The sequence below is a fragment of the Pleurodeles waltl genome, chromosome 8 (assembly GCF_031143425.1).
Source record: "Pleurodeles waltl isolate 20211129_DDA chromosome 8, aPleWal1.hap1.20221129, whole genome shotgun sequence".
Taxonomy (NCBI): domain Eukaryota; kingdom Metazoa; phylum Chordata; class Amphibia; order Caudata; family Salamandridae; genus Pleurodeles; species Pleurodeles waltl.
In genome coordinates, this window is record NC_090447.1 from 834,160,825 (window position 1) to 834,175,423 (window position 14,599).

General features: G+C 47.1%; 1 protein-coding gene across 4 annotated transcripts in view; it reads left to right on the forward strand.

Annotated features, from left to right (window-relative positions):
* The window catches only part of ARHGEF7 (Rho guanine nucleotide exchange factor 7), an 832,785-nt gene that overhangs the window by 480,422 nt on the left and 337,764 nt on the right, over window positions 1–14,599 (forward strand). For all 4 annotated transcript variants that reach the window (XM_069205130.1, XM_069205127.1, XM_069205128.1 and 1 more), the window contains one exon: window positions 5,854–5,940. In XM_069205130.1, coding sequence (XP_069061231.1) covers window positions 5,854–5,940 — 87 coding nt within the window. The remainder of the gene's footprint in view (window positions 1–5,853; window positions 5,941–14,599) is intronic.

Sequence of the window (14,599 nt, forward strand, 5' to 3'; positions counted from 1 at the left end):
TTTTACTCTGTAACTTTTTCCTGCAATGTCAGATTTTCGAAAGCAATATACCGTTACGTCTGCTGGACTCCTCTGGTTGCGGGGATATAGGGCTTGTAGGTTCATCAAGCACCCTAGGTACCCAGAGCCAATAAATGAGCTGCACCCTGCAGTGCGTTTTCATTCTATACCGGGTATACAGCAATTCATTTGCTGAAATATAAAGAGTAAAAAATAGCTATCAAGAAAACCTTTGTGTTTCCAAAAAGGGCACAAGATAAGGTGTTGAGGAGCAGTGTATTTGCACATCTCTGAATTCCGGGGTGACCATACTAGCATGTGAATTACAGGGCATTTCTCAAATAGATGTCTTTTTTACACACACTCCTATATTTGGAAGGAACAAATGTAGAGAAAGACAAGGGGCAATAACACTTGTTTTGCTAATCTATGTTCCCCCAAGTCTCCCGATAAAAATTATACCTCACTTGTGTGGATAGGCCAACGTGGACACATCCCATTTGTTTGAAAGAAAACAGAGGTGTTTTTTGCAAAGTGCCTACCTGTAGATTTTGGCCTCTAGCTCAGCCAGCACCTAGGGAAACCTACCAAACCTGTGCATTTTTGAAAACTAGAGACCTAGGTAAATCCAAGATGGGGTGACTTGTGGGGCTCTGACCAGGTTTGGTTACCCAGAATCCTTTGCAAACCTAAAAATTTGGCTAAAAAAACACATTTTCCTCACATTTTGGTGACAGAAAGTTCTGGAATCAGAGAGGAGCCACAAATTTCCTTCCACCCAGCGTTCCCCCATGTCTCCCGATAAAAATGATACCTCACTTGTGTGGGTAGGCCTAGCGCCCGCGACAGGAAATGCCCCAAAATGCAACGTGGACACATCACATTTTTTTTTAAAGAAAACAGAGGTGTTTTTTGCAAAGTGCCTACCTGTAGATTTTGGCCTCTAGCTCAGGCGGCACCTAGGGAAACCTACCAAACCTATGCATTTTTGAAAACTAGAGACCTAGGGGAATCCAGGTTGGGGTGACTTGTGAGGCTCTGACCAGTTTTTGTTACCCAGAATCCTTTGCAAACCTCAAAATTTGGCTAAAAAAAACACATTTTCCTCACATTTCTGTGGCAGAAAGTTCTGGAATCTGAGAGGAGCCACAAATTTCCTTCCACCCAGCGTTCCCCCAAGTCTCCCGATAAAAATGATACCTCACTTGTGTGGGTAGGCCTAGCGCCTGCGACAGGAAATGCCCCAAAACGCAACGTGGACACATCACATTTTTTTAAAGAAAACAGAGGTGTTTTTTGCAAAGTGCCTACCTGTAGATTTTGGCCTCTAGCTCAACCGGCACCTAGGGAAACCTACCAAACCTGTGCATTTTTGAAAACTAGAGACCTAGGTAAATCCAAGATGGGGTGACTTGTGGGGCTCTGACCAGGTTTTGTTACCCAGAATCCTTTGCAAACCTCAAAATTTGGCTAATAAAACACATTTTTCTCACATTTTGGTGACAGAAAGTTCTGGAATCAGAGAGGAGCCACAAATTTCCTTCCACCCAGCGTTCCCCCAAGTCTCCCGATAAAAATGATACCTCACTTGTGTGGGTAGGACTAGCGCCCACGAAAGGAAATGGCCCAAAACACAACGTGGACACATCACATTTTTTCATAGAAAAACAGTGCCTACCTGTGGATTTTGGCCTGTAGCTCAGCCGGCACCTGGGGAAACCTAGCAAACCAGCACATTTTTGAAATTTAGAAACCCAGGGGAATCCAAGATGGGGTGACTTGCGGGGCTCTGACCAGGTTATGTTACCCAGAATCCTTTGCAAACATCAAAATTTGGCCAAAAAAACACTTTTTCCTCTCATTTCGGTGACAGAAAGTTCTGGAATCTGAGAGGAGCCACAAATTTCCTTCCACCCAGCGTTCCCCTAAGTCTCTCGATAAAAATGGTACCTCACTTCTGTGTGTAGGCCTAGCGCCCACGAAAGGAAATGGGCCAAAACACAACGTGGACACAACATATTTTTTCACAAAAAACAGAGGTGTTTTTTGCAAAGTGCCTACCTGTGGATTTTGGCCTCTAGCTCAGCCGGCCCCAGGGGGGGGCAGAAATGGCCTAAAATAAATTTGACCCCCCACCCCCGGAGCGACCCTTGCCTACGGGGTCGCTCCCCCTGCGTGAAATTGGCGCCAAAAAACAAATCCCCGGTGCCTAGTGGTTTCTGCACCCTTGGGGGCAGATTGACCTAAAATCGGCCAATCTGCCCCCACGGAGGGCAGAAATGGTCTAAATACAATTTTCCCCACAGGGCAGCGCCCCTTGCCTAATGGGTCACCCCCCCCCCCCCCCATCTCTAAAAAAAAAAAAAAAAACACAACAAAAAAATTGCCCCGGCGCCTAGAGGTTTCTGACCCCCCTGGGGGCAGAAATGGCCTAAAATAAATTTGCCCCCCCAAACCCTGCCCCCCCCTCTGGGAGCGACCCTTGCCTACGGGGTCGCTCCCCCTGCGTGACATTGGCGCCAAAAAACAAATCCCCGGTGCCTAGTGGTTTCTGCCCCCACGGGGGGCTGAAATGGTCTAAATATAATTTTCCCCCCAGGGCAGCGCCCCTTGCCTAATGGGTCGCCCCCACATCTCTAAAAAAAAAAAAAAAAAAAACACAACAAAAAAATTGCCCTGGCGCCTAGAGGTTTCTGACCCCCTTGGGCAGAAATGGCCTAAAATAAATATGCCCCCCCCGCCACCCCGGAGCGATCCTTGCCTACGGGGTCGCTCCCTCTGCGCGACATTGGCGCCAAAAAACAAATCCCCGGTGCCTAGTGGTTTCTGCCCCCTTGGGGGCAGATTGGCCTCATCAAAATAGGCCAATCTTCCCCCAAGGGGGGCAGAAATGGCCTAAATATAATTTGCCCCCTAGGGGAGCGACCCTTGCCTAAGGGGTCGCTCCCCACCTAAAAAAAAAAAAAACATAACACATTTTTTTTTTTATCCCTGGTGCCTAGAGGTTTCTGCACCCAGGGGGGGCAGAAAAGACCTTCCCAAAAAAATGCCCCCCCTGGGAGCGACCCTTGCCCAAGGGGTCGCTCCCTTATGTCTATTTCAAACAAAAAAAAAGAAAATCCCTGGTGTCTTGTGGGGTTTCAAAAGCCGGATTGCAAGCAATCCGGCTTTTGAAACCCTGGGAGAGACTTCAAAGGGAAGGAAATACATTTCCTTCCCTTTGAAGCCTCTCCGGGCCTCCCTCACGTGATTGAAAGAGAAATGCTGAGCATTTCTCTTTCAATCGCGCTGGAAGCTTGACGTCACCGGGGGGGGTGGAGGGGGGAGGGAGGGCTTCCCCTTCCATCCCCGCCTTGGGGGGGGAGGGGGTTCACGGGGGGCGTGCTAGCGCTCCCCCAATTTCCCGTGCATTGGACGAGGTGACCTCGTCCAAGGCACACGGGAACTGTAGCCTTGGACGAGGTGACCTCGTCCAAGGCACAGAAGCGGTTAAGGAAAAACACTAAGGATTCAATGGTGATAAAATATTTAACACACCTACTAGATGACAATTTAGCATATGCTTCTTTAAAAGTACACTTGGCGGAAAAAGTGGCTTGCACTAGAAGCGTCTTCACAGCTCCGGTAATAAAAACGTTTTTTAGAGGGGCCAAAGAGAATTGGTTCCACCAAGGAAGGTACCTGCACCCACTTGGAACGTAAATGTGTTACTGGCTCAATTAATGAAGACACCATTTGATCCTTTGCACAAAGTCACATTAAAGATGTTCACGCTGAAAACAGCATTCTTGGTGGCCATAACATCTCTTCGCAGGGTGAGTGAAATACAAGCACTCACAATTCAAGAACCATATTTGCAGATTCACCCAGACTGAATTGTCATGAGAATAGATCAGCAGTTTTTACCCAAAATAGTTTCACTCTTCCACATAAATCAAGCAATACAAATACAAAGTTATTTCCAAAACCCAAAGAATCAAGCAGAGACAGCCTTACACACACTGGACTCAAGATGCGCCATAATGTACTACTTTAAACAAAGCCAAGCATGAAAACAAAACAACTATTTGTCTCCTTTTCAGACAACAGTATGGGAAAACTGATAACTAAGGGCACAATTTCTAGATGCATTGCACAAACTATACAACTATGCCACACAGGTGCAGGGGAGAAACTAACCCAACCCCAAGGGGAAACTCAACAAGCAGGAAAGAAGCAACCTTTACATTTCTAGCAAATACACCGTTACAAGATATATGTATGGCACCAACATGATCATCTTTACTCATGTTCACAAAACACTATTGCATAGACAGTCAGATTGCTCAGGTGTGACAAAAGGTGTTAAAATATCTGTTTATAAATTGAAGTCCATCTTTCACCCAACCACAGCAAATCTAATAAAACTGCTACAAAATTGATGCACAGCATGTGAATCCAATAAAAATTCACACTGCAAAATAGTTTCTTCCCTGTAGATGTAGTTTTGCAGCTTTAAGAATTTTCTGGATTCACAAGCGACCCACCCACCTCCACCAAGAAGATGTATAAAGGAAAAAAGAAAAGAATACGAAGATGGCGACCAAAGGTGGGAGTTTTCGAATGAGAGGTACATAACAGGAAGCAGCAAATGGGTAGATCCTTTGATGCACAACAACAAAGAAAACATAAACTGAAGACGGACTACAAAACGTTGGAGAATTCTGGACCCTCCCACTAGATGCCGGAATAATGCACAGCATGTGAATCCAGAAAATTGTTCAAGCTGCAAAACTACACCTACAGGCAAGAAACTATTCGATTTCTCCTCCCTTATACGATAAATTTACTAACCTTGTGATTGGGTGAATTTCATTCTTCCGCTACTCAAATTAAGGGAACTGCTTTTTTTCTTTATCTCTCAGCACTCCATTAGAGTGCATTGTTTTCTCTCTCTCCCTTGTGTGCTTCTCCCAGTTTAATCACCTCTCTCACCATGCATGATGTGTGTTGCTTCCTCCTCTACCTCGTCCACTGCTTGCTTTTTTTTTTTTTTTTTTTTTACTTTCTAGGGTGCCACTGGTGGTGTAGCTCCTCTGTTACACCCCAAGCATTCACTTTTGCTCCCCTCCTTTGACTTCTTCACCCACCCTCTTCTGCCCACCAGCTCTCTGTTGCTCACATTTCTTACTGTGCAATTTTGGAAGGTCCTGCAGCTACTATTTGCTGCCAGGACTCTCCTTTTCTGAAACACCCTTTTGCACATGTATAAAATATGTAATTTTTTTTTTACACTGCTTCAGTTGGTATCCACTGTCTTGGAACAGTAGGCATGGTGATGCGTGCATAGCTATATGCCATGTTGCTATGCTGCCATAGTGTTATAACTCTTGAGTGCATGCACACATACTTGTCATTGCGCTAAATTGTTTTATTTTCATTTTCATTTTCTTTTTTTTCTTTTTTTGCCGAGGCTGCAGAGCAACAGCACTATACATTGGCAAAACCTGTCTGTTGCAAATGTGTGATCTGTTGGCTTTGCCAATGTTTGTTGAGATCCTGTGTCGAAATCCTCCAGTAGCACTAACTGATATTGTTCATGTCAGTAGTTTTAAGCCTGAGACCTAAATGGAGATGGCATATTTACTGGAATGTTACGTCTTATATGAACTTGTGCATATCTTTTGATTAACTTGTTGATTGGTGAAGCATTATTTATTTCTTGTTTCAATAATAAAATAAGTAATATGAATGCAAAAGAATGGCCTGAAGGCTTCTCAGAAATGCTAAATAGTGTTAATTTGAATTGCTGATTTATTTAATTGTGCCCATTGGGAATACATTTTAGAAAAAACATCATGTTTTTTTCTTAAGGAAAAGAATGAACGATATCTTCTACTCTTCCCTCACGTTTTGCTGATGTTGTCTGCCAGCCCGAGAATGAGTGGTTTTATTTATCAGGTAAGCTTACCACTACAAGAAACTTTTTCTTTCATTTTCAGATGAAGATGTTTTGTTGGCACAAGTACTTAAGTGCCGCTACTGTTAATTTGACTGTGGTGAACTTGCACAATGCCTTTTCTTTTCTCATTGGAGTGGGACGCTTTGTGCAGGTGGCAGTCTAATTTTTTTCCAACAGAGTCTAGGCCTCTGTTCTTCATGTAACTTGAGAAAATGTGGCATGTCCTTTAAAGCTTATTTTACAGACATATGTTAAGGCAACATTCAATTACAGTAGTTTATGTGGTGATATTTCTTAAGAACTCAGATTCATTTTTTCAGTTTGTCTTAAGACTGCCTAAATATCATCAACTGCATGAAACACTGAACCTGATAGAAGATTCAAGTTGCAGATACTTTACCTTAGAATATTCTTAGGCGTCAGACTGGATCTGGAAATATTCGAGAAATCCCCTTTGTGCGCAGGTAGGTGGTGTCGATGGTGTCGTCGTGCCAGAAGTGACACGTGCAGTGCCCATAAAGGCACCACCTCAGTGTGCTGACCTCCGTTTCTTTTCCTCTCCATAATTTTTTGACTGACTTCAACCTTTTTGTTGACGACTAGTATGCCTTTTTAAAATATTTTAACCATGGCTCCGAAGAAACCCACAAGGTTCAATCCTTGTGGAGCCTGTCATCAACAGATGTATGTTATAGACCCACACTTGATCTGTCTGCAGTGTATTGAAAAAGACCACGACTCAGCATTGTGTGCAGAAAGATTAACCTGAAGACCAGACGAGAGTGGGCCATTAAACTTTTGGTAGCTCGTTATGTGACTGCGCTGCTCCAGGTCCTGTTCACGTGGGAGATCTCTGAACCACTCATGGAGTCGCTCGCATCTGTCTTTGTTTTGCTGCTTTTGCTTTTTAAACATTTTATTTGCAATATAACAGTATACAGCAAAAAGGCAAAATCATCACAAGTGTAACTTCGGCATCCCCAGGGAAGAGTCTGTTCGGGAAAGTAGCTCAGTAGTAACCGTTACTAGGCATTATGTGGGGTCGACCCTCCTGATACACCTGTGACACTTCTCCCCTGATTCCAGGTATGCAACTGTGCGTTAGCCCCAGGTATTCCTCTAGTTAGTCCCCCTGCTCCCTGGCTTCCTTCCACGGACCCCAGATTTTGTCAAATTTCTTCAGACTTTCCCATGATTGATATACCATCTGCTCCACTAGCATACACCACTCCATGTTCCACGCCCATTGGGTCATGCTGGGAGGCCTTTCATTACCACATAGCTGTATAATGTCCCTCCTAGCCACCATCAGTGGGATATTACAGAACAGGAGGTAGTACCTCTGTAGCATCTGCTCCCCCTAGATACCCAGGCACACACCGTCTGTGCGAATAGATCGACCTGGTCTCCCACTGCCTCCTTTAGGTGTCCCTGTACGGTGTGCCAAAAGGCCACCAGTCTCGGGCAGTCTCACATGGTATGTACCAGTTTCCTTTCTGGTTGCATCCCTTACGCATCTATCATTGGGAAGTCTGCCCCTGGCATGGAGCCTTATCCTTGTGTAGTAGGCTCTCTGAAGTATCTTGAATTGTATGAGGTGAAAGCCACCCCTAATCGCCACCTCCCACCGGTATCTGCATACCTCTGCCCAGACCACCTCCTCAGTTGTGCCCAAGTCTCATTCCCCTCAGTCCTCCTCTTGTGTAAGGGCTGCAAGCAATGCCGGACTAAGGTAGCATAAATTATGGAAACCGCATGGCGGTGTAGTGGACTGCCAAGAGTCTGTATTCTTAAGGGGTTTCTTCCACAATATGCTGTATGTGTCCATTGTGACTAAGAAGGGCAAGCCTAACCTGTAGATAATGGAATCTCTAGGACTCTGCTGGCTCAAACCTTACTTGGAGGCTCTCAGATAACACCATACCAGCTCCCTTCCATAAGTCCCCATCCTTGGAGATTCTGATTAAATCCCAATGTCTGAAGCCCTTCAGCTGTTTTAAACCCCCCAGATCATCCGAGACCCATAGCGGTGTTTCTAGGGTAATTTCCCCCTCCCGTTGTGTCACTTTGGTTGGCTTCTTCCATGTCTGGATCACTGTGGCAATGGAGGCCTAAACCCCCAAACCACCCCACCTTTCCTATCCGCCATAAAGGCCAGATCCCACTGTTCCTCAAATACCCAGTCATTAATTACCATTAGTTTTGCCACCCAATACTATAATTTAAGATTGTGCAGAGCAATCTCCCCTCATATGGGTCTCTTATAAGAGTGTCCTGCACTATCCTATGATTCCCCAGTTTCATAACAGTGTCCTAGTAGTTGTCTGTACTGTGTGGAAAAATTAGGGATTTTGGATCGCATGTTTTATATTAAGTAGAGGAATTTGTATAGTGCTGCAGATATTGGCAGTTTACACCATCTGGCCACGTCTGCGCTGTAACGACCTAGCAAAGATTCCAAGTTCTGGGTGTAGAAGTTACTGATAGATATGCCTAGATATTTGGAAGCCAGACATTAACCATTGCAAGGGGGCTGTCCCAGTCCTCCTGTGAGTGCCAGGCTATAGTGGAGTATGCTACTGAGTTATGCCAGCTTATCTTGATCCCAGAGTATCTCGCAAAAATATTGAGGATTTTCAGCACCTAGGGCATGGACCAGCATGGGTTGGCCAAATATAATAGCAGATCACCTGCATAGAGGGAGATCACATCCACCTAGTCAAAATCCCAGCACAATCCCAGCAACAGGACATCCTTTCTAGCCCATTTGCTAGGGATAGATTGCTAGTGCAAACAGTACGGGAGATAGCGGGCATCTCTGCCTAGTACTCCTTCCCATTTGGAATTCCAGCGATAATGTCCCATTAATATGCACCCTAACCATAGGAGCTATGTAAAGCAGTCTGACCTAGCCATTAAACACAGATCCAAATCGTATTTTCTCTAGCACCATTAGGTACAACCATTCAAGAAAATCAAATGCCTTTTTGGCATCCAGTGATAAAATCACCACTCGTTCCCGAATAACATTTGTTCTTTCAGGTACAGCATACAGGCGTTTAAGGTGTTGTCTTTTAGCGCTATGTGGCATAAACCCAGACTAGTCCCTGGTAATCAACCTGTTGCTTACCTCATGTAGGGGGGCGTTGCTAGCACCTTTGCCAATAATTTTACCTCTATATGTTATATAAGATGTGCCTATAGGAGGCAGAGTCCTCTCCTTATGGATTAGGACAGTGCGGGCCACCCAAAAGCACGGGGGGCAGCTCTCTGTGATCAATGCGTTGCAGTACATATGAAAGGGCAGATCCCCTAGTTGTCTCCCCAGGCATTTGAAAAATTCTGCCAGTATGTCTTAGGCCTTTAAGTTGAAGTATGGCCTCTGCACCCCTAGATCCCTGTCTAAAGTGGCCTTATCCTTTGGTGTCAGGGTGGAGGTAGGGATTGCTCCTAAAGGCTTGTAGTTACTCATTCTCGTATTGACACCTAGGAGAGCAGAGGGCCTCTAGGTACTCTGCAAACCTCCCTGCTATTTCTGGAGGGTGGCAACGGGGTGCCCTATTGCCATGGCCCCCCTCCTCAACCCATCTCTGACCTTCCTAAAAGTGTGCCCACAAAGCAAGAGCGTCTCAGCCTTATTACAGACCTCCTATCCCCCCCCCCCCAACCCCCCCAACACACTTTTTGCCTTGTATTTGATGCAACTTTGACCGGAGTGCACTGGGAATTCTGCCAACCAGGGCCCCAGTACCAGTGTTCTGTCTCCAAAGCAAGGTAATTGGTCAGTTGATCCCCAGATGACAAGGCCTTTGGCATCTATTAAAGTACCTAGGGATTAGTTACTAGAGAGGGTCCCTAAGAGCTGTAGTATATATTGTGCCACTCAAAGGGGCCCAGCACTAAACTCATGCACACTGCCACTGCAGGCTACCTGACGAGGTGCTTTAAAAAGTGAAAACACAACATGGCACACACCCTGTGTGCCATGTCCCCTAACACTGCATGAAATATTTGTAAGTCACCCCTACAGCAGGCCTAACAGCCCTAAGGCACGGTGCATCATATTACATGTGCGAACATATCTTCATGAGTAGTTGTGCCTCTGTGCTGGCCAGTTCAGTTACTGACCGTACAAGTGAACAGGGAAGCCATTTTAAGGCATGTACTAGATACTGGTCAAAACGAGTTTCCCTGCTACATAATTGCTTCACGAATCCTATGGTGTTTGGTGTTAAACACCTTGTATTAATAAACCCACACCGGTTCCAGTGATGGATTTATTATCACATGTACCCCCTGAAAACTACTAATGTGCTGGCACACTGGTTCTGACCAGCCTGCCGCCACAGACTAGTTTCTGACCCCCTGGAGGTGAGAGCCTATGATCCCTCTGAGGTCAATAACAAAGCCTGCTCTGGCAGGAGATGTCACCTCCTCCATGCAGGGTGACTGGTAATCAGCATATCAAGGAAGGAGGCTTCAAGGGTCATCACCGGCTTTGCTGTGCGACCTTAGCTTCCCCCAGACAGAGAAAATGCCACCCCCTGCTCAGGGCCCATTTGGCACCAGGACAGGTGGAAAAATGAGCTAGTCAGCAGGTATGTTCACCCTCAGGCTAGTACCACCCCTAAGGTGGGCTACCTAAAGTGTACACGACTAGGACAATTTTACCATCTTGGCTTTTGGTGGAATTAGGTCCTGTGGGTCAGGGTTATGCCCACTTTCCACAGGAAGTGGTCATGTAGAGGGTGTAGTCACCCCAAAGGTAGGTAGTCCATTGGCTACTACCTGTCACTCCCCGTAGTGCCCCTAAATACAGTATTTAAGTGGCAATCCTGATTCCAGTAACTCTGATTCGACTCACTCCAAAAGAAGAAGTACAAAGAAAAGCCAAAGAAGCAGTAACTGAGGACCTGCGACTGACTTGGTGCCAACCCTAATGTCCCATCTGCTGCTCCTGATAGTTGAAACGACTCGTCCTACCGTGGGGTGACCTCTAAACGCCTGGGCAGCCCTTACCAAACAGCCAGCTTCTCCCATGGAGCTGCAGCGCTACTTCCCTGTATCTTGCAGGCACCAAAAACTGAGTGTCTCTGACCACCACAGCACGCCAAACCAAAGACTTTTGCACCTGAGCCCCACAGCCAGAGTCCAGAAGGACAGATGGTGTCCCTACCACCCAGAGACCCTCAAGAGCTGAGTTCCCCTTTGGGTTTAGCCAGGCTGGCCCCCTAGTCCTTGCCTGTGGCCTCTGTCTGCAGGACAAGCAGGAACCGCAAGAGCCTCTTCACCACTGTGACCCGACACAAATGGTGCCCACGGGGTCCTGAGACACTACAGAATTGAGCCCCCTTTGGGTTTTGCCAAACTGGTCCTCCAGTCCACTCCTGCAGCCTGTTTTCACAAGCACCTGCAAAACAGAGAGCCTTCAGCAGCGGACCCGCAACAGAAAAAGCACCCGTGCACATGAGCCCCCCAGCCGAAGTTCAAGTTCAGGTGTCCCTGTGGGCTCAAGATCTGAACCTCCTTGTGGGTTCGGCGGTACTGGCCCCCAGTTCCTTCTTGCAGCTTCTTTCTAACTGGACCTTGCCCCATGTTTATCTTAACTCCAGAAGAACAGTCCTGTAAGTTGTTGCCAAGTAGCTGTATGAAGTAACTGTTTGTTTTCCATAGGATAACATTAGTGCACCAGATGCTGAAAAGCACTTCTGCACCTGGATGCCCAGTGCCCTGTTGGTGCCGTCTTGGACCTTCCCCATACTTACCTTAGCTCCAGAGGAACAGACCTGTAGCTTGTTGCTAAGTGCCACACGCAGTATGTTTCTTTCCCCATAGAATAAAATTACTGTGTTAGTCAATGTAAATGTATTTTCTGTATAACTTGTTTATTTATGCAGAAGATAAACACATACAACTATGTATACAGTATGACACAGTGCTTTAAGGGGGTAATATCAGACCAATCGCACACTCCTTGCCAATAACATTTTGAAGTGTCCAACTTCAGGTCTACACAACTGCTCCAGCTGGCTGAGCGTGCATAGAAGATAAGGCATCCGTGATATTAGATTAGGGCAACCCAACCAACATGGCTCCCACAGCAGCCCGCCAGCACAGTGCCCACCCCTACAGAGACAGTGTAGTACACTATAACATATTAACCAACAACAAGACACTGTAAGCATTGACAGACCAATGTATAGCGCTATGAATAATCGTCAATCATCCGGTGCAGCAGGCAGGTACGAGGGGAGGGGGGGGCATCCGGGAGTGGTTCACAGCAGCATCCCAGCAAGACACAGAAGCCAGAGCGAGGGGGTAGAGGTGGAGTCACCCACGGCACCCCCCCTCGCGCAGCACGACCGGGTGCGTGCCCTCCCATGATCACCAAAACACACAGCCATACCTCAGGAACCCCTGGACTTTATACGCCAAGGCTCGACCACGACCGGGGCGCAACAAGCAGACGCATCAGTCAAAGGACTCTCTCCCTCGCTCTCCTGCACACCAGTCAACTTATTAATCATGGCACGCCAGAACTCCAAATCCCGGGCAGCATGCTCATCCAATCGCACCTTCCGCAAGCAGCATTCTTCCGCGGTAGTCCATTCAGCTAAATCACTCAACCAGATAACATGCATTGGGGGTGCAGGCTAGCCCAACGAATCGCAATGCGTCTCTTCGCCAATATAAGCCCCAACTGTGCAAATCTATATGCCATTTTTAGACCCTTTTTGGGGACTGGAATCAGGCCCAACAGGCAGTGCTTCATTGTCACCTGCACTCTCACAGCCGTAACCTCACTCAGTGTCTTCACCACTTGTTGCCAATAAGGTTGGACAGAGCCACAGACCCATGCCATATGATCAAATGAAGCGGACAGCTCTCCACACCGGCTACAACTGTCCGGTCTTGAGGGAAGCATTCTATTTAAGCATTGAGGTGTCAGGTATGCTCTATGTAAGGAATAAAAGTGCGTCAACTTAAACCTTGCATTGATAGTCGCATCCCGCACCTAAGAACGGGCCCTATTCCATTCCCCATCTGTGAGCGCTGTTCCGAGACTAGTGTCCCATTGGTCTCTAATCCCCTGAATGCCAGTCAGCCTGTCCCCCTTAAGAGCTCTCTAAGTTCGGGACAGCAGCCCACGGTCACTTTTGGGATCAAGTATTGACAACAGGAGGCAAGATTCAATGGGCTCCTCGGAAAAGGATGTCCAAATACCTCTGACCGTCTGTGAGATATTCGCATATTGTAAGAACTGCATTGGACCTATTCCAAACAAGGATTCTGCCTCATCCTTTGTAATGAACGTGCCATCATGAAACAAGTCACCAGCATTATTGCAACCTCCCTGCACGCCACTGAGCAAAGTCCATTACCTCAGCAGCTTTAGCAAGAGGCCGGATCCACCACAGGGGAAGCGGGCGCACGTATGGGGCCTTACGGAGGACCCGCCCCACTGCACTCTCCTAAGCTCTCGACACCTGCTCCACCAGATAGGGGGTGCCCGGCGGAACCCCAGAGCCACTCAGTAGATGCGGGAGGCGCTCCACACAGACAGAACCAGCTAACAAATCCTTTTCCCAATTGGGCGCATCCTCACACCATCTGGCTGCGTACTGTAGCAACCCGGCTAAGTAATATAAGTATAAGCCTGGCAGTTGCAAGCCACCATCAGCCAGGTCAAATTTCAAAACACCCATGCGGACTCAGCATCTTTTGCCTGCCCAGACTAAGGAGAAGAGCAGTTTGTCAAGCTGTCGGAATACCGAAAGAGGGGGGGCGCACAGAGTGAATTCTGCATAACATATAGGCAGCAAAATCATTTTACTGAGCACAATTCTACCCATGACCGATAGTGGGAGAGAGGTCCAAAACTGAACAGAGGCTCGGAGGCCCTCCAGTACTCTTCCCATGTTTAAATTGAATTGCAATTGCGGTTAGTGCGCAACTCGGATGCCTAAATATGAGAAGGACTCAGTCTCCCCGGATAGGCCCAATTGGGGCAACTCCGATGCCTCTATCCCGACAGTCCTGCCATCGGGAATAACACAGTTTTGTGTCTGTTAACACGGAGGCCCGACACCTGCCCCAAATTATCCATCATCCCCAACAAGAGGGGGACTGCCTGTTCAGGTTCTGTGATGTCCACTAGAGCATCATCTGCATACAATAAAATTATGTGCGTTCTTGTCCCCACACGGATGCCCTGACCATCCAAGCCAGTCCGTAGTTGAATAGCTAGTGGCTCCATGGCCAACGTGAACAGCAGCGGCGACAGGGGGCAACCCTGCCTTGTGCTGCGCTCGATAATAAAGGAGTCTGACACAATCGCCCTCGTACGCACTTTCGCCCGGGGCGTAGCGTACAAAAGACACACCCAGGATAAGAAGACAGGACCAATACTCATCCTGCGCATCACCTCCCATAGGTAGCCCCAGGACAAGGTTTCTCCATATCCAGTGCCACTAGTGCTTCGGGAAACGTAGAGCCTTGAGTCTTGTGAAGTATATGCGATAATCGCTGTATATTCATGTGAGTCCCCCTACCCGGCATAAAACCACATTGATCTCCCTGCACTAAACGCGTCACCACCCAACTTAAATGGGAGGCCAAAACTTTAACTAGTAACTTAACATCAACATTCAGCCTGGA